This window comes from Athene noctua, chromosome 1 (genome assembly GCF_965140245.1).
Source record: "Athene noctua chromosome 1, bAthNoc1.hap1.1, whole genome shotgun sequence".
Classification (NCBI taxonomy): domain Eukaryota; kingdom Metazoa; phylum Chordata; class Aves; order Strigiformes; family Strigidae; genus Athene; species Athene noctua.
Genome location: NC_134037.1, coordinates 102,725,256 through 102,744,694, shown reverse-complemented (window position 1 = coordinate 102,744,694; position 19,439 = coordinate 102,725,256). Strand labels below are relative to the sequence as shown.

Below are 19,439 nucleotides of genomic sequence, written 5' to 3'. Positions count from 1 at the left end.
CCTTAATCGTGTCCTGCTTAAGAAATGTGCATTTCTTTTTTTCCTTTATGAATAACTTCTTTGGTTATGGTTGTTCTGTTATCTTCTTGGCTGTACAATAAAACAGCACCCCATTTACATTACAGAACCAGGCATATATATGTATGTGTATATATATTCATATATACTAAAGTTTAGCACAGATACCTGTCCAGTTGTTGCTAGAAAAGTTCCACTGTAGATTCTTTAACACAGAGCTGCTCTTCAGAATCAAGCCCACACGTTTCCACTATCTTTCACTCCATCCTTCCAGCAGCACTCTGACTTCAATTATCACCTCGCTTAAACACTCAATTTTTTTCCCCACCATTAACAAGGGAATCTGAAAACATGTTTCCATTTACCAGTGTAGTAGCCCTTCCCAAAGATCCTTAAAAGTTCAAAATGATCCAGTGTGAAAGAGAGACTAGACTCTGCCAGGTTGTTTATAACACTGGCTCCTAAAATCCAACACAAGTTACCGCTTACAAAAGCCTCCACTTTGCAAACCACTTGCACAAGCATCATCAGTGGATCTAGCTGGCTGCATACAGCTAAACACCCAGTCTTCAGAACCTGGCTTATGTGGCCCCTGTAAAAGTAACATGTCACAGCATGGACAAGAACTGCTGAGGAGTCTCCCAACTGGCAGTCTGGGAAAGAAAAGTAAAGGTGGCTGCTGCCTGATCTCCTGAAACTCACAGGTACAGTAATTGAGAACATCATCCCTTATGTAGGCAAGAGGGAGTGAAATTCCACCCACTAGTCAAAATCAACTAAGAAAACCTTTGGAACAACCTCAAAAAACACTAAAACAAGACACATACACAGGAACTTCACTAATAGGAAACTGAGAAGGAATTTCCATTCTCCTGAAGGGTTGTTCTTTAGTATCAGAACATTTGACCTTAAGTAAAAAGTTCAGGTCATTTGGCTTCACATACGTGGCTTTGACAGAGAAGGCACCTCTCTGCCGATGAGTCCCACTGGTTTAGAACTTGTGTGGTCCAGTACTCCAGTACAAAAGTGCCATGATTTACCCTCATTTTGCATAGTTATCAAGGAAGACAGTAGAAGGTAAGATCCACTATCTCTCAGATTCTGCTTAAGATGTTAGGAACATGACAAAAAACCCCCACTAAAATAAAACCCAACCCATTAAAAAATCTCCAACAACTCTGAAATCTGGAAGATCTAAAATCAGTCTTATAAAATACTTTATAAAGTTAGCAATACTCTTCTACTGTGCAAAATTCACAAGAAAACCAGTGCTGCTACCTGTGAAAGCTCTAAAATCAGTATTCATATTCTGTAATTAAAGCTCCACTCAACCTAATGCCAAGTCATCCTTAATTCTTTAATTCGTCAATTCTTTTGAGATCCTGTTTATTGAGAGAACCAAATCTAATTTTATATAAATGGTGTTAGACATCCAGCATGTAGATCTGAACCTAAAGGAGGAGAAACAGTAATTTAACAGCAATGTCAACTCACCTTTGGAGTACGTTTTACTGAATAAATAACATTTGAATTTGATGTAATGAGGAGGACTGAAAACGGCACCAGAATAACATTTCACGCCTACAAGTAATAACTAACATGTGCTGAAGGCATATACTCCCTCAGTCTCTGTTCCACGGGCAAGAACATCTCCCTGTATTTGCCTGGTGGGAGAGCAAGCTCCTGCATTGCTCAAGCATACACTCTCCTAAAAACACTGAGATGGCTATTCAACAGTGTGATTTATTGTCACAGCAAAATATATTTCCAGTGCAATCTGATTACCAAGGTGGTGTTCCTGATTCAGTGTTCCCATCAGATGATGTGAACTACAGTACAATCATCTCCTTTCTTCAACCCTTGAATTAGGTCATTTAAAAATCAGCAGATCAAAACCTCGCTAAAATGGAAGCTCTAAAACGTACAGTGTAACCAATGCTTTTACAAACTGCCCAACATGTATGCATTAAGGCAAGACAGAACTGAAAATGTACTGCAATACTACAGATGATACAGTCACTCCTGTAACTATTTCACAGTTAAATCAGATTTTTTTTTCCTCCACCTCCCTTAAAATGACAGCACAAAGACAAAGAACGTAATCATCTCCTTGACAGAGATGACATTCAGTCTCTAGAAGATGCTGGAAGTGATCCAGTACAGGCAAAAAAAAAAAAAGTTCCATCAGAAGTGTGTGAAGATCATTCTTGTAATTAGGCTAAAATGAAACTTGGAAGAGTTAAAGACTAAAGATCCTACCAGGATCATCTGGAGGGAAGTGATAGCAGAACCATGAACTTCTGTAATTAGTAGCCTTGGAAGTTATCAGCAAAATGAGCTCAGATAAAAACACCTTATAAGAATATTTGTACCAATTATTTATTTTTTCCCCCAAAACACAAATTAATTAAAAAAAGGGAAAAAAGCAGATTTCTTTCTTTTTCTAGACCTGGATAGAAGAATTATCATTTTAAACAGGTAGCTTACAATCAGTGGGGAATAAACGAGCAGTCCAGGTTTCCTGACTGATCCATTCAGGGTGCGCTCAGTAGCTGTCTTTATCAAACAACTTTATTTACAACTCAGCATCATCCTGCAGTAAATCTGCATCTTCATCATCCAATAAAAGGTCAGCATCCATGACTTCATTCTCTTCCATGACATCACCCAGCTCCTGAACAACATCCTCATCAATGTCACCAACATTTTCAACATGTTTAACCAAACTCATGTGATCCAGAGGGATCAAACTATGTCCAACTGGCCCAGTAGTTCTCGCAATAGTGGCTGCCATTTCTGCTGCCACAGCAGCTTTCTGAGCCTTCTGCCTTTGCTGTTCTTCTTGTTGTCTGTGAGTCTTCATATGAGCATTGCGGCTTTTGATTTTGAAAAATACCCTAAATTTTAAAGGGGAAAAAAAAAAAAATCAGATAAAAATGCATTGCTTTTGATGAAGTGAGCCAAAAAAGACTCAACAACCTATCAGTACATTTGCTTCCTTGTCCTGAAATAGAAGTCAGTGAAGTCTGCAATGCCACAGTGAGAATTTCAGGGACAGACTAACAGATTTATACATCCTGACAGTATCAAAATGGCCTACTCAGACTCTGCCAGAGGTATTTTGTAGCTCCCACAGTTGCTTCAGTATCTCTGCGCATCCTAATTCTCCTGTACTTAGTTTCACTACAACCTTGCACAACAGGGAAAAGGTGAAGGAATCCCATGTTAGGATGGACAAACTCAAGCACAGAAACAGAGGAAGTTGCCAACTGTCACATGCAAGTCTGTGATGAAGCAGGAAGCTGGACTGTCAGATGTAGGGATTCTAGCAGGTAAATGGATTCGGGAAAACTGGAATAAATACTGCAGGGGAAACATCCAAAACATCATGCAAACCAATCTCTGAAGGTCCTGGTAGGAGGACATGTCATCTAAAGTGAAACTTCTTCTGAGACCATCAGAGCAAATTAAGAGTTTGTCACAACTCTATTAATCTGGAATACAAACAGACGGGTGTGATGCAATATTGCAGTCATATTCACTTACTTGCCACACTCCTTACAAGGAAAAATTGTTGTTGGGTCTGTTTCGCCGCTTGTTGTGCTGTGGGCAGGTGAACTCTTGATGGAGCAGTATCCGCTCTGCGTACCAGATTTCTGCTTAGTGCCTGGAATGGTGCATCGTGTTTTTGTCACCTGATTCGTACCTCCATGAATGCGAGCATGGCCGTTTAGCGCTTGTCGGGAACTGAATACCTGATGGGAATGGGGTGCAGGGAAGGAAAAAAGTAAGAACCAAAAAATACTGCACTGGGAACAGAAATTGCAGAAAGAAGTATGCCGAATGTGTTTTACAACAGAACAACTGTACATGTCTAATATGCACAGTCTACCTGGTCAAATGCTGCTTGCTCTCAGTTATATCCCATTAGCGTCAAAGAAACTTAGTCATAATAAACCAAACCTGTGAGCTAGCCTGTTACTATAGTTGTATAACAAAAAGGTAACCAAAGCTGTTACCATATAGTATTTCTAATTGATACATTTCAGAATTCGGTTTTACATATAGATCAGCATATTGCCTGTGTTTTGTGAGGTGGCAACAAAACCTCACCTTTGAGAGGTGGCAAGGAAAGTAATTTGTCCAAAGATATCTAGCAGATATCACTAGATATCTAGGAGATATCACAAGCCAGGAATAGCCTAAAACCCTGACTTCCAAAATCACGACTCACTAGCATACAACCCCCCCCCTTGCTATTAAAGATACCAAACACACACATACAGCGCCACAGTTTGGCATTTCACAGATGAAGGAGGACGAAGAAAGTGAAAGACTCTGAAGAGCAGGCAGATCTATAGGTCCAACAAGGGGGATAGTTGGTGGGTCAGGAGACTTCTGCATTTCCCTTTCTTCCTTTCTGTCTTCTTCAATCTCCTCATCTTCTTCTAACACTTCCTCTTCTCCACTTGTCTGAAATAGAACATTTAAGAAATACTAGAAATATGGTCAAAGACAGTACTGGATAGTAGGACATAGACGGTACTGGAACAGCGTGCCGCTTAGTCAAGTCTGCTTCCAGGTTTCAGTATTTTTCCCCCATCCTGAATGAACTTCTGGGTCTTGCTGGAACTACTATGCCTTAATAAAAAAGCTAAAGCTTCACTGCAGAGCTCAAAACAACCCCCCCTCTGTATTGCAGAGCTGTGGCTCCAAGAATCTACAGATGGCAAGGTGCAATACTCTTCCTCAGCTGTTAGAATAGCAATGTACACTCTATTCACAGTCAAATGAAACGACTTATTTAAAAAAACCCGAACAAACAAACAAACAAAAAATGCCCACATGTCCTAAGACTACTCAGACTACTGGTAATACAGACCTTGCACACCAAGAACTGCATTGCCAGTCTGTGTAAATGGTATTTGTACTACTAGAGCAGCCTTTAGGAACACACAGGCACAGGCATAATTGTCAGACATTTACCTGCTTCATTAGTAGCAAAAGCCAGACTATGGTTAGACTTAGACAACGCACTAGTCAAAACACTTTTATTCCATTACAATCCAGGAACACAAAAATCTTGGTGTAGCTGATGTCACAGAATGCTCCTCCAGAATATAGTTTAGTTAAGGAATGATTTTGGCTGGAAGAGACCTATGTCATCTAGTTCAACCTCCTCCTCAAAACAGGACAAAAATAAAAATTATCAAGTGTTAAACTTTCTCATATTCTTTTAGACTTACCAGGCATTCCTCTCTTTTTTTCTCTAAACGTGTTCTGTGTTTCCGTCCCAAACGCAAGATTTTCTTCCAGGTATAGTAGTATTCCACACATTGTGCAACCGTCTTAGACTTAACCTGTAGTTAAGTAATTGCAGAAATAGTCCAATATCAATTTTTTGCTTTCATTCAACATAATTTTAACACATTCCAAGAGGCAGGCTTTATTTCTCAAACATTCAAATGGAGGAAAAGAAAGACAGTTTGACTACAACGGGAATACTTTTGTAAAATTGAGGTTTTTTAGTTACTGTGTTTTAGTCAAATCTGTGTTGACTATATCAGCTTCAGTACAATTCTCTGGGACTCTCTAGAGTCTAGTCAGAAAATGACTGAGAAAATACTTTTGTAGCTCAAGGTACGATACCACCAAGAGATCTAGGAATTAAGACTTGGTTCCCATAAACCCAGATGTTTTTCAACATTTGAGCTAAGGTATTCTGCCCTGAGATGTATACACCTTGTCCTTTCTGCTTTGCAGCAAAACATGAAAATTAGGCCCAAACATGTTCTGTCTTTATTAACAGGTTTCAACACTTTCTGGCGCAAGACTCAATGCTAGTGACTCAGGTACCTTTTAACAAACTGCCAGAGAACACCTAGAGGATAGCAGAGTACCATACTTGTACCACACATGGAATGACATGACTTAGATTCCAGGTGTGAAAAGTTCTACATATTATAATACCAAGAGGAACCGATTTTATTTATTACCACTCCTATCGGTGTTCTTGTAACCACTGCTGGCTCTATACCTGCAATAAGCTGGTCTGGCATGGAGGGAAGATGATGGGGAAATGGAGAAAAAGCGATTAACAGAACAGAAATAACTTTACCATTTTCTGTACAAATATGAAATCCTTGCTGTAGGTGGACAGTGCCTCTTTGAACAGCCTCCTTTCTTGATGTGTCCATTTGTCAGACCCTTAAAAAAAGAATAAATTCATTATAAATGCTAAAAACCGACTACCTTTATGTTACTGTAGTATCTGAAACAAAAAAAGGGAAACCTCAAGCACATGCTAGCGATTGCTGCTACCCAAATACAAGTATGGCTGTACTGACTCAGACCTCAAGTCCATCTAACCAGTATTCAGTCTCCAGCAATGGTCACAGGCAGTTGCCCAAGAAACTGCCTGTGATCAGGGCAAGCAAATTCAATGCCTCTCCCTAATTTTTCCTAACCTCTGACCACTTTCAGCACAGGGGATTTCCTGAATCTGTTGCAATTTGCTTATTTAGTAACTATCCTTGTGAGTGCTGACCAACTCTTCCTTCCAACCAGTTAAAACTTCTTGCACACAAAACATGCTCTGCTAAGGAGTTTTCACAGATCAGTAGGCCCTCTGAATGAAGAGCCACCTCCTTTTCTTTGTTTCCTGGCTCACAGTAGCTTCCCTGGATGACCCTTTGTTCTTCAAGTGGAAGAGAAAGTGAATCCAATCTCGACCATCATCTCCATGCTATTCAGGATTCAATGTCCTTTTTGTCACTCCCACACCTTTGGTCATTACTGGTGTCCCTCTCTGAACATTTTCCAATACTAAAACATTCCTATAGGGATGAAGGGACCAGAAATGCACACAGTGGTCAACATATAAGCAATTCACAGACTCACACAGTGGCATCACCATGTTCACTATCCACATTTGACTTGGTTTTTTTTAGCTGTCGTAAAATACAGAGCTGATGCTTTCACAGAACTAGCATTATAATCCCAAGGTCTTGTTCTAATTGAGAAGTAACAGTATTGTATTGCTTATTCCCATATATGCCATTTTACATTCAAGTACACAGAAGTTCATAATTTTGTTCTCCAGACAACTCCTATAAGGTCCTTTTGCAGGTCTTCACTTGTATGGCTTGAGGTAAGACACACAAGTCCTCTGTGACAGAGGTCACAAGTAGAGATTGTAGCAATGTGCAGTGAGCACAAAGTGCTTTCTGGTCATTTAATGGAAGCTGTATATAAAACTTTCAAATATTGTTATTCTGTGTTTGCTTCACCACCCTAACTGGCCATGAAAATGTAAAATCAACATTTAAATTGAATTTGTGCTTCCTCAGTATTAGTCAAACAGAAGGAACAGAGGATTGCTCTACTGCATCAAAGCAGCGTTCTGTTCGTAAGAGTGGGCAGCATTACATACATTAAAGGAAGGATATGCAAGAAGCCATAAAGCAGATGCCTTTGAAATGACTTACATTATAAGAAGATTCTCCTTCAGTCTGTCTGAGAGTTTCTGAAATATCTAAAACTTTTATCGAAAGAAACCCCTAATTTTCCTGTCAATGTTACCATTCTTCATAGAAATGCTTGCCTCTGCACTGAATTCAATTAACTTGGGTTTGGCACCATGCATGGTATTGAACTCTACAGGTTACTTACGTCTATAAAAAAATATATAGATCTTTTTATTAACTGCAAGTGTTTTGCTTTTCAGTGTCAACTCCCAGGCTCACGAGCTTAGAGCAGGTATCTCACTGCTCCTTCATGTGCTGAAAACCACAAAATTAACTTTTCTGCAGCCTGTTTTCTGCAGGCTTTTCCAGTGCTTGATATAAGCATGCTTTAGTTATTTCCACAGAGATTTACACTAAAGCTCTCTTAAGCATCAGAGAAAGGCACTGGCTTCAAGCCACGAGTTTTATTTATTCTGTTATCACCCAAAGATCTTTTTGCTGACACACTGCCTTGCCATCGTTCCCACCCTGAACCAGCGTCATTCCCTTCTTACACAACTTGCCAGTCATTTGCATTTAGCTTCCCTTTGGGCAGGGGTAAATGAACTGATTCAGTCCAGGGGCCAAAATATAACTTTAAAAAGCATGACAACACCAAAGAAGAGATTTTAGTTTTTGACAAACCTCTCTAGTCATGCTCTCCTGCCTCCACCCCACCCTCCTGGAATGAAAAAAATATAGACTCACTTCCATGAAGTAATTTTATTGTACACCTACGGAGGATTCAGGCCTTACAGAGTTTCCCCAATAGCTGTGGTATTAGCAGAGACCCTTGTAAGATTATGCGGGTTAATTGAAAGTAACCTAATTAATAGAATAAATCCTGTGTAGGAAAAGAAACAGAAGAAAAGCTGTTTTTAACTCTGGTTGCTGGGAAACCGCTTTTGCTCTTGTTAGCTTGAGGGAGATATAGAGAACGTGTATAGAGAGAGATCTGCAATGCAGCAAGAAGGAATTTTGGACTTTGGAATACGGATACAATTTTAAAGCTGATCTTTACATTTAGACATTTATTCTACATTGTTTTACCTGCCATATTATTTATGCACTGATTAACTGACAATAAATATCTTCTACAAATGTGGGGGCTTTGGGCCCAACCTGTGGGTTTCAAGGGGGCTACACCTACACCCAGGGAGCCCCCCCTGAGCAGTGAGTGGCTCAAATCCATTACACAATGCCTATGCTGGGTCTGATCCACACCTATGGGAGTCCATACAAGAAGTTTCCAGACTGCCCAAATCACATTATTTTGGAGACCCTCTCTCTTACAATTCTCACTGCAGCAGAACTTCAGACCTCAGAAATTCCACTGTTCAAATGAAAACAATTCAAGTGTTTCCAACAGCGCTCCTCTTGTATTAGCTATGTGTTCCCCCTCTTTTCCCTAAAACACCATTCTGACAGATGGCAAAGTACTGGGACAGAAATATTAGGTTGTTGTTCCAAGCAGCCCTGGGTCAGCATGCCCAGCTCTCTTGGCACACAACAGAAAAGCCTCAAGTTTTACAACTTGCTTCCCTCACAAGCCAACAGATTTCAAACATGAGCTATTTGCTTGTGCCTTCATTCAAAGGCAATGCTACAGATGAGTTTAGATATTTATTGTCTGTGGTATCAGTTAATTCTCATGAGCCAGTGCCATGCTCTGTTTCAGTCTATTCCACCTTTAAATGTGGCGGTGCCTGAAAGCTGTGATTTCTGAGTGTGGAGCAGAAAGCTCAGAGGGTTAACCCAAACAAACGCCATTTGAAGTTGTATTAAGCTATTTGTGCACTAGATTGTGAGACATTTCCATATGCCTCAAGTGGCTGATTATCAACCACAAATAAGCTATTACTCAAGAGCTGCTGCATGGTGCTAGAGCATGGCTGCCAATATAAGTTGCAATCACACGTTGCATTCAAGAGCATCAGTAAATAATGCTTTGTCTTGTTATTTCATGGTACTTAAATCCAGACTGGTGAGCTTTAGTTTCATGCTGTGATAAGCAGAATCAAACTTCCTTTCCTGCTTAAGAAATAGGGATACACTGATGCCCACAGGTCTCAGTGTTAGTTAACAAGAAACAGTGTCATCTAACATGAAGGACTAAACAAAACAGTCTCTCCTGGCTCCTCCCTGCATCACAATAAAACACTTTCTGAAATTACTGTGAAGTTGCTTCAGTAAAGACTGTTCCTCCTCCTCTGCCACACAGGCAGAAATTTCTTATCTGCTCTGCTAATTAGATCGTTCACTGAGGATGAGGCTGCTGGGATCATCTTCCAGCTCTCCTGCCCTGCACTGTCTCACACATATGATCTAGTGTCTTCTCTTCAGACAAGAGACCCCGGTCAAAGTTCCTGGCCAACATCCTCCTTCTCCATCCACCCCCATGTCCACCCTTCGGACTGCAACAGAGCTGTTATCAACGGCACTAAGCATCTCCACCAGACAAGACTCAAAACCTGATCTTCACATTTATTCACTCTTGTTATCAGCTGCCATCAAACATGTTTCTGTTCTTGTTCTCAGGCCAAGGGGTTAAGGAGTTGCTTACAAAAGAGTCCCTGTTACTTGGGAGTATTTCCAGTGAACTGCTACAGCCAGGAAGTAGCTCGCTTCTAGTACTTACATCGCACAAGGACTGTAACTGGAAATGAGTAGATGACCCCAGACACTGTGACTGACTGACCACCAGAAGATTCTTGGCTTGTTTCCTGTTGAGCCTAAACTAGTAATAGAGTCTTGAATCTCTTACGTAAAACCCCATTCTGTGTGTTCAAGCAGTTGTTAGCCACTACGATGAATTAAGCAATAACATCGAGGGCTGCAGAGAAGAGACATTTGCTACCTATGCTTAGGTGACATAACTTGTCTAATGGCTTAAAACCACCTTCCTATTTCACAGGGCACTTCTGCTTCCTCACCAAAATGAGTTCTTGCTGTGTTCGTTAATGAAGTCATCATCCCAGACCTGTTTCTTTTTGGCTAGATCCATGCAAAGAGAGGCTCTGCATTCAGTACTAAGACACTAGTGAGAGTTACAACACTACTTCTTTGGAAGGATGCTTATGATTATCATATTTATTTATCACGCACCATCACCTCAGAAAAGGAATGCATGATGACAGACATTTACATACCAGAAAATTAAGACCTTACTGCTAGTAAATTATAATCTACGATAGCAGCAGTTTTAAAAGGAGATCGACAAATTAAATTTTCGTTTAAGAGAGGAAAAAAATTACTCAAGGCAGTTTTGAATCCGTAGAACCCTGCACAGCAACATGGATGCAAAGTTTCTGTACATTGTCAGTCTGGCAAAAAACTGCCAAACTTGTAACAAAAGTCTCTGGAAGTACCACTCGGCACATCACCTCTATTAGATGCTGCCATCCCTGCAACAGACAGCAGAGAGTGCAGCGCGATCCCACGCTCCAGCCTGGGATGCCAGCCTTGGACTCTAGATACCAACAGATAAGAGATCACAAGGAAACCTACCCGCGTAGTGGTAATTTGCCAAAGGATGACACTTCAATCTCACTGGCTTTCTCAACAGCAGCTTCTCAAGAGCAACCTAAATGAAAAAGCACGAAAAACAGAATTAGCAAATGCAGTCAGCTACTGCATTTAGGAGACTATTTGGTACAAGGATATGAATTAATTTGCTCTCTTTTTTCTTTTCTGTCATAGGAAATCACATCAAATTACTCCAAGGCCCATTAACACTGTACCTAATGCACACCTGTCCTGCTTTAATTAGCACAAATGTGGCTATTACTTAGCAACTTCCAGCTCTTCCCTCCCTTCTGCTTGCCACATACAAATATGTTTATAGTGTTTGATTTGATAGTGTTAATTAATACTAATATTTAATGGTTGGTTTGACAGCATTAATATTTATAGTGTGAAGTCTTTTAAAATATCTGTTTAGGTCAACATCTGTCAGGAATGACAGCAAGTATAGTTAATCCTCCTTTGGATCAGGGAGACAGATGATTTGTGGATCCCTAAAATTTTCCCCCTGACAATGCAGAACCCCCCCGTATAGAAAATTTCGCATCCTGACAGTAAGTTTCGTCACATGTCTCAGACCCCTCAGATACAGCTAACAGAGCCTAAGGAAACTGGGACACAAGCTAAAACACACTGTATTAGACAACCCTGTGAGATTCATTCCAGCCCTGTGTTCTGTCACGTTTTGTTTTAAATTGGCTTTCCAGGAACTGGTGCGGGGCCTTGTCTTTCCCTAACACTGGGCAAAATGGACATTTTGCCCTATTTCATAGCATTCTCATCACTAAACTAATGCAAATATTTGAAATGCATTATTTATATGAGAACTGTGTGCAATTACCTCACAGTTCTGAGCAAGTAAGTGGATGTGACTGCTGCTACAAAAAAGGGTTTTTATAAGGGCTAGAAGAGGGCTAAGTTTTCTGTGACCAAATATAAAGCTTGTGAAATATCAGGGCTGGAGCAAGCACTGGGAGACATTCAAAGCCCCAAGGCTATAAAGTAAGTAATCTTATCTATATGAAATATACAGTAAGCCTTCAGAGAGGCACTGCTTTGAAATTTAAATTTATTAAAGAATGAAAGGGAAAAGTCATTCCCAAAAAATGTTACAGGATGTTTAAAGCATCACCGCAAATCAATCAGAAATCTCTTTTTTATATAACCATATCTAAATCCATTTAATAAAGCATGCTAATTTATCTGCAGAAGAGGATCATATCTCCCTTTTCAGTTTCTTATCTTACCATAATATCTCCTTTCGCTTCAAAGAGAGAGTGCAAAGCATATTCTGAGTTAGTTCCTCCACCAGGTAACACACTGGAACAGCTCATGTTTAAAAGGTCTTCCACTGTCAGAAACAAGTTATCCTGTCAGTCAAACATCCAGAGCCAAGGATTCTGTAATGCCACTCAAAGACACTGTAGTTTGGGGCAGTAGCTTTCATACTCTCCCTCCCCAGCACCTCACCTCCTGGTTTTAGGATCACTCACCAAAAAAGGGGATGTGCTGGGATTTGCAGAGCACATCCTTGGTATGGGACAGGCTACTGCAGAGCCAAAGGCAGAAATCTGGCTGTGAGGCAGTGGCTTGCACAAGCCTGATGTTGCTGTGCCAAGAAGGCTCCAACCAACACAGAGAAACAGAAATGAACCGTGCTGGAAGCAGGAACAAACTCTGCTCAGGACTGGTGGAAGCCACTGAGCCCATCACATTTCCTCTCAGTTATGGTCACAGGACAGGCCCAGGAACCATCAGCTGCCTCTCATCTGTGACCTCTGACCTTACCAGGCAGTTCAGTATCCCCCCCCAAAAACCCACTTCCCAGCAAAACCACTTCACATCTTTACCCCTCGGCTGCCAGAAAGCAGTTCACCCAGACTTCACTTGAAGTACCACTATATAATGTTGTTACTTTGAACCTGTAATATGCAGTTCTGGTCTCTTGCTCTGCGTTCTCAGTAACTAATACTCTCTTGAATGTTTTGTAGAGTATACACATAAGAAATCAATGTGAAATTCTTTAACAGGCACAGGCTGATGTATGAAATTCTAAAACAGCAAGTCATTGCACCTCTTTGTTGGAAGACTTTGTTCTCCAGTTCTGGCCATGGTTTCCAAACCAAAGTAGCCTTGTGTACATCCTTCTCCATTAGCATTCTGTCCTGCAGCTCAGGAATATCAGCCTGAAACCTGGACCCGATATTGATTCGTCTATGAAGACAAATAGATAAGTATTCAACTACACAATATGCAGAAAAAACAGAAGTCACATTAGGGTTCAATGCTTGTTTCCAGCAAAACTTTTATTACACTGGAGCGGCAGGAAATTGTGTCAGATTGCTTTACGCAACGCTTTGCTCTCAGTGGGATAAGTGTCTTGAATATTAGAGAGAACCAACCTCTTGGGACGAAACAAAAATTTCAATACACAATTTAAACTATATCGAGACATCATACCTTATGGAGAGGCCAAGCTAGCCTGTATGTGTGCTAACTAGCAAAGAGGCTAGATGCCAGAAACAGTAAGTTTCTATTCTATAAAGAAAGGCACTCTTCAGCAGAGAGCAGAAAGAGATGTTACTGCTGAGGGACAACCCTGTTTGCAGTCTGGAACCTATCAGGTAACACCTCCCCAAAGCTCCACAGTTTTTGTATGTGTGTGTATATATATATATATATATGTGTATATATATATATACACACACACACACACGTAAAAACAAAAGTACTGGATCAGCATACGTTTTCCTCACAGCCCTCTTCCCAGCCATCACAAACTCTTGATTCATCTTCAGTGGCTCTCACCAAGCCTCTCCTAGTATTTTTGAGCCATAACATCTCCTAGAGCCATTCTGCTCCCAATGTCCTCAGCCACCACGCAGAGCAACCTTAAACGCATCCAGTTCAACATGATTTCAGGCAGCTGAACACTATCTGCCCAGTATGAAGCACTTCAGACCACATGCTCTAGGCTGGAGCTAGTCTATGAAAGCAGTGACAAAAACAGTGTTTTTCTTACGGTTCAACAGTCTGTTCTCCAGGCCCGGGTGTCACTGGAATGACACTTCCATCAATACTATCTGAAACAGAGATTGAAGTTTGAGTTTAAAAAGGGTATTTTGGCAACAACCATATATCACTGCTGATGCTCCACCTCCCAGGCTGCATTGCCATCTCCCTATTAACATCTACATTACTCCAAGTCTATTAAGTGAAAATTACCCTTCATCAATACTTAGACAGAAACAGTCTAAATTGTTATAGGTAACAAAAATGTTCTACCTTGCAGAGGTTTCTACTGCCCTGATCATCTATGATTAGTCACGTTGTCTTGTGAAGCACTGAACAACAGATACTTAAAATGAACCCCATGTCTCAAATCAGGTCTTTTCCCTGCACTTCAGAAGGCCCAGATGTAACAAGAGGCATGGTGATCCTTGAGGCAGACGACATTGAAAGGTCACAGCCTTACTTGCTAGTTAGGCTCCTCTATTCACTTCATGCTTTAACACCACCTCTACAAAATCCACAGCAAAAACCCTGACAAAGATGGACTTTTCTTGTGAGGCAGCAGAACTAGCCATGCATGTGAGCACACAAAATTCATCAATGAGAGGACAGCAGTATTTACTACGTACTGCCACTCTGTCAATGTAATACTTACTAGACCGACACAGGAGCACCCGTGGAGTAGGTGTCAGTGGAGTAAGTGGCAGCTGAGCGTGCGAGGTGCTATGAGATGATGTGATAACACTGCTGAAGAGACCAGACCCTTGCCGAACTGGACTAAGCATCGGTGGCGGAGTGTAAGGGGGGAGCTCATGCGTCCGGTCTAGCAGATGATCTCCGAGGACACGGGGAGAGCGAAGCTGACTCTGGTACAGAGTGGCACCAGAGTGGGACATGCTGAAGTTGAAGGAAGGAGGAGGTATGAAGAGAGGTTCGGGTCTGTGCCGATACTTCTTCTTGTCCTGCAATGGCTTGAAGTTTTCCTCCAATTTTACAGCACTTTGATGAGGTTTTTTGTTAATTTCCTAAATGAAAACATGCACAACTTTAATGTTTAGGGATGCTTAAATGTGGTTTGCACACAGTCTCCTACAGCTTAGGGCAACAGCCACAGAAAAGCTGTTACCACTAGGCAGTTATTCAGATACCACCATAATAAGCCTGGTCAGTACAGTATCTAGTGCTACACAGAAACCTCAGGGGAGTGAGAAAAACCAGGACAAATTATCCTCACCTCCCTCAGGAAGCCCTCTGGGTCAAGGTAGGGCTGAGCCACAGGCACAGGCATGGAGAGGCTGCTGCCAGCTTTTGAAGGTGCAGGGAATGGCTCTCCCAGGCCATGAGCCTCCCCACACCCTTCTCCAGCTCCACATGAACACACTGGGCACTTCTATTTGCACTGAACACATACAGGCTGTTGGGAGTTACTTCATTACCCCATCACAGTTTATTATAAACTTTATGTGAGATGTTTTCCAATGCATTTATTTTGTTTGACTAGGAAGGACTCATGAGCTCAGTTAAATTACTGCAGTACTCAGAAGCAGGAAAGGAAGAAAAATGTAATAAATTCAAATTCTTTGCCTCTTATCACTACATTCCCATCAGCTTGAGTACAGTCCAGCTGCAACAAATCTTGAACTTAACTCTCTCCTCTTTCCTTGGAGGGGAAAAAAAAAAAAAAAAAAGTAGTAGATGACCATTTGGGAAATTCACACACTGTAACATGCCTAGAATTGCACAGAATTCATGCAAAGCTGGAATCTGGATTTCTGGGGGGTGGGGGTGAGGTGGGAAGAAACAGGTTCTCAGGTTGTGCTTTAAGAACACACAGAAGCTGGTAAGTGAACACAGTATTAAATATACTGCTTTCAGGTGTTCAGATTATAGATCATCTTTAGGATAAACTTGGAAAGCGGAAGAAAAGTTCTGACAGATAGGGTTACTCCAGAATGTCTGCCTCATCTGGTAAATTTTACTACTACATAAAGTAAATTACTACAATGTATGTTTAGACACCATACAGCTTTACACCATGGGTGGTTCTTGAGAATCACATTCGCCCAATAAAAATCATGTTAAAGAAGCATTAGCACTGTCACCCTTTATCCCTTATGTTAATATGTTCCAGCTTGTGGAAATGTTTTTGATTACAAAGGTCCTGTCCTCTGTTAGATCATGGCTGTATCCTCTCCAACAGCTGTTGACGTTTTTCTCTCCAAAAAAACTGAGTTTTGGACGAGTTTTTCTTTTGCAGAAAAAAAAAGAAAAAAAAGCAGCTTCACAGATAACTTTGTTCATAATGGACATTCAGAAGAGTGACGGTTACCTGTAACCACAGATATAGTCCATCACAATGGTGAACATTTAGTGTTCAAAAGGAGAACGGGGAAAAAAGCCTAAACTCAAGAGAGAAAAAAACAAAAAACCCCACCCCAAAACCTAAAAAACCCCAGAAGTTCCAAGTCCTTGACTAAGGGCTCATTTTGTTCTGGTCTTTGAATGTGAAGGAGCTGGTAGTCCTTTCTCACTAGTTTAAAGTAAACTAACCAACGAAGGCAACATCTTAAAAGTCCTATATGCCTCCATCTCCTATGCTGCTTCACCTACAGTATACCTTAGCCTCAGTGTGGTTATACCAACATTACTTTCAAAAAAGATCACACTGAATATTAAAAGATGTCCATGGGCTCTCAATGCAGAATCACCCTAATACTTTTCTGAAGCTCCAGGAACTGACTCCCCATTATCCAAGTTTCAATGCATCCTTGTGGGCCCTGCTGCCACACCATGACAGATCCGCTCTGGGTAGATCCTAATGGACCTCACTTGACTGCTAGTTTCAGCTCACCATCCTGTAGCCTGGCTGAATACTTAGTTTCCTTCTGCTGTTTGATTTTACTGGTTCCATGAGCTTTGTGGGAGCTGCTCTGGACAGCTCATAGCACAATATAAATAAATGCAACAGTTCCAGTTCTTTAGTATTGAAAGTCTCTAGTGGGACAATCTCTTCACAGAAAAGGGAACTGTAGATCTTCCGATCTCTGAGCGTTTCCAATGCTGCTGCTTATATAAAAGATAGGATCCAGAGAGGAAACTGCGCAAGTTTAGTTTGCTTGAGCAATAACAAAGAGTGCAAGCATAATTTTGAGTGAATGAATGTGCATTTAGCCAAACGCTGGCAGATTTAATCACAGTCACTTTACATACGTTGCAGAAATACACAAGCCCAAGCCACCTACTCTGGTGTCTCTAGAGAAGATCTCCCACTCAGAGCTCAAGGATTGAGAAAAGACTGTCCCTTTTCTCTCAAGAAACTAGAAATAGAAAAGAAAAATTGTACTGCTGAGTTAGAAGCTAAGTATTGTGAGATCCTGGCTTTCACAGTAAAGGAGAAGTTTATGTGTAAAACCTCTGTCTGAAAGGAAAAGAGTAAAAGATTTTATATATATTTAAAATTAGTGCATATGTCTGAGTGAAGGGTTGGGGTGGGGGGGTGTGATAAACACAAAAATATCATAAGGAGCCACCCACAATGGTATAATGCTGTCCTCTTGTTTGGCCATCAGCTTTGGGAGGAGAAGGGAAAAAAAAATAAAAATCACAAGAGTATTTCTCTGCATTATACAGATAATACCATATACACGTGCACTCCCCAGTAATCTCTTATCATGGCGTACTCTGCAAGCATGGATTTGAAGGAACAAGCAGCATCTATTCCTACACTGGAACATGAAATAAATACTGCTTGCTCCAGGACTCTTCTAGGAAAACAATAAAGAGCATTCTCACATCTCACTCAAGCATTCAATTCCTCATGCCTGACAATTTCAGTTTTATGAGTGAAATAAAAGCACTAAGCTATTTTTCCTACATCAGAATTCTCAGTGATTAACCCTTAGATCTGATGCATGCAGATAAAAAGGGAAAAATGACTTCATTGCAAAACTCTCAGTCGGCAAGCTTCATAGTGGCTTAGAGCACACACTGTAAGCACTGCACAGTGTCCTCCTATCTTCAGCTGAAATGAGAAGCACATATATCTGACTTTGAAAAACAGGAAGAAATAAAACTGCTGAATTTAAGCAATAACATAAAAACAAAGCAGCCTGAAAAGGAAAAACAAAAACAGTAAAAAGATACTAAATCCCTTTGTTCTAGTGGGATAAAAGAATATCACATTCCAATTTCAAATTATTTATTTTCAACTGAGGTCTTGATTCCCCAGCAAAGGGAAAATTCATGTTTTCAGTTGACTAAGGAAGAAATGCTGTGATGCTACAGGCCTTTTTTGTTTATTAGGCATCATTAAGATTCCAGAAAATATTCTAAAATATGGACATTTTAGAAAGTAGTAGCACTATAAGCAAAGGGATTTAACAAGCACAGCACAGTTAGTTGCAAGAAAGGCAGCACTCACAGAGGATGAGCAGGGGTTGGCCACTTTTGGACTGCACGGTGGAGAGTAAGTCATCTTCACGAGAACGGGCATCTCATCATCTGACACAGAGTTGGCAGGCTTGTCTTTGACTGTGGCAGTGCTGGCAGAGGGCTGCGTGCTGGGCTCAGGTGACAGAAGCTTTACAGGGACAGACACTGGCATGACGATGGGTGCGAGGCTATCCACCTCTTTAGGCAGCGGCTGCTGTGGTGGTTTCTCTCCTTCATCCTGTACAGACAATTAAAGGCTTTCAGCCCAAGTGAGGGAGGACTACTTCTGGATTGATACACTAGGCAACGTATGCACCGTGGCTGAAAAGAAGTGGCCAGGGTTACAAAACACAACAGCGTTGCTTCCTGGACTCTATTTGCCTTGAACAAAGTTGGCAGATTACTTATGACTCCTACATAGGATTCGGCCTCAGTGATAAGTAACCACATTAAGCATCTTCGTAAGATAACTTGTGGAGGGTGGGGGGAAAGGGGGGGGGGAGATAAACACGTGCTCTTTTTGTCACTATAAAGACAGAATTCTCCATCACCCACCTAAAAAAAGAAGACACAGATGGTACAATTTTGTTAGCTCTTTGCCTTTCTGTGATATTCCTCATTAGGCCAGAAATTCTCAAATATCAGGACAGAGAAAGACTGACTGACGGGGCAAGTTATTTTTATGCAGAACAATTCAAACCCACATTTTTGGTTTAGTATTTGTTGATACCTATAGAAATAAAACACTTGGGAAGAAAGCTGTCAAAGATTCAACAATCCTGCTCCTTCAATTAAAGCCTGGGAAGGCTTCCAATAAACAACCCTTAGTCATCCAAGTAGTCCAAATGAAAATAAGGAAGACTTGATGTTCCTGATATTTCTAATATAATAAACAAACATGAGGGGGAAAAAATTTATACACTCCTGACACAACTTGGTAGGGTGTTATTG

General features: G+C 40.9%; 1 protein-coding gene across 3 annotated transcripts in view; it reads right to left on the bottom strand.

Moving 5' to 3' along the window:
* Nucleotides 1-2,381: 2,381 nt before the first annotated feature.
* Nucleotides 2,382-19,439, bottom strand: part of TRERF1 (transcriptional regulating factor 1) — a 101,393-nt gene continuing 84,335 nt past the window's right edge. For all 3 annotated transcript variants that reach the window (XM_074897137.1, XM_074897139.1, XM_074897138.1), the window contains exons 7-17: nucleotides 18,478-18,726; nucleotides 14,713-15,082; nucleotides 14,068-14,128; nucleotides 13,120-13,259; nucleotides 12,293-12,396; nucleotides 11,031-11,106; nucleotides 6,137-6,225; nucleotides 5,265-5,378; nucleotides 4,303-4,491; nucleotides 3,565-3,773; nucleotides 2,382-2,915 (exon numbers count right to left, since the gene is read on the bottom strand). In XM_074897137.1, coding sequence (XP_074753238.1) covers nucleotides 2,594-2,915; nucleotides 3,565-3,773; nucleotides 4,303-4,491; nucleotides 5,265-5,378; nucleotides 6,137-6,225; nucleotides 11,031-11,106; nucleotides 12,293-12,396; nucleotides 13,120-13,259; nucleotides 14,068-14,128; nucleotides 14,713-15,082; nucleotides 18,478-18,726 — 1,923 coding nt within the window. In that variant the 3' untranslated portion in view covers nucleotides 2,382-2,593. The remainder of the gene's footprint in view (nucleotides 2,916-3,564; nucleotides 3,774-4,302; nucleotides 4,492-5,264; nucleotides 5,379-6,136; nucleotides 6,226-11,030; nucleotides 11,107-12,292; nucleotides 12,397-13,119; nucleotides 13,260-14,067; nucleotides 14,129-14,712; nucleotides 15,083-18,477; nucleotides 18,727-19,439) is intronic.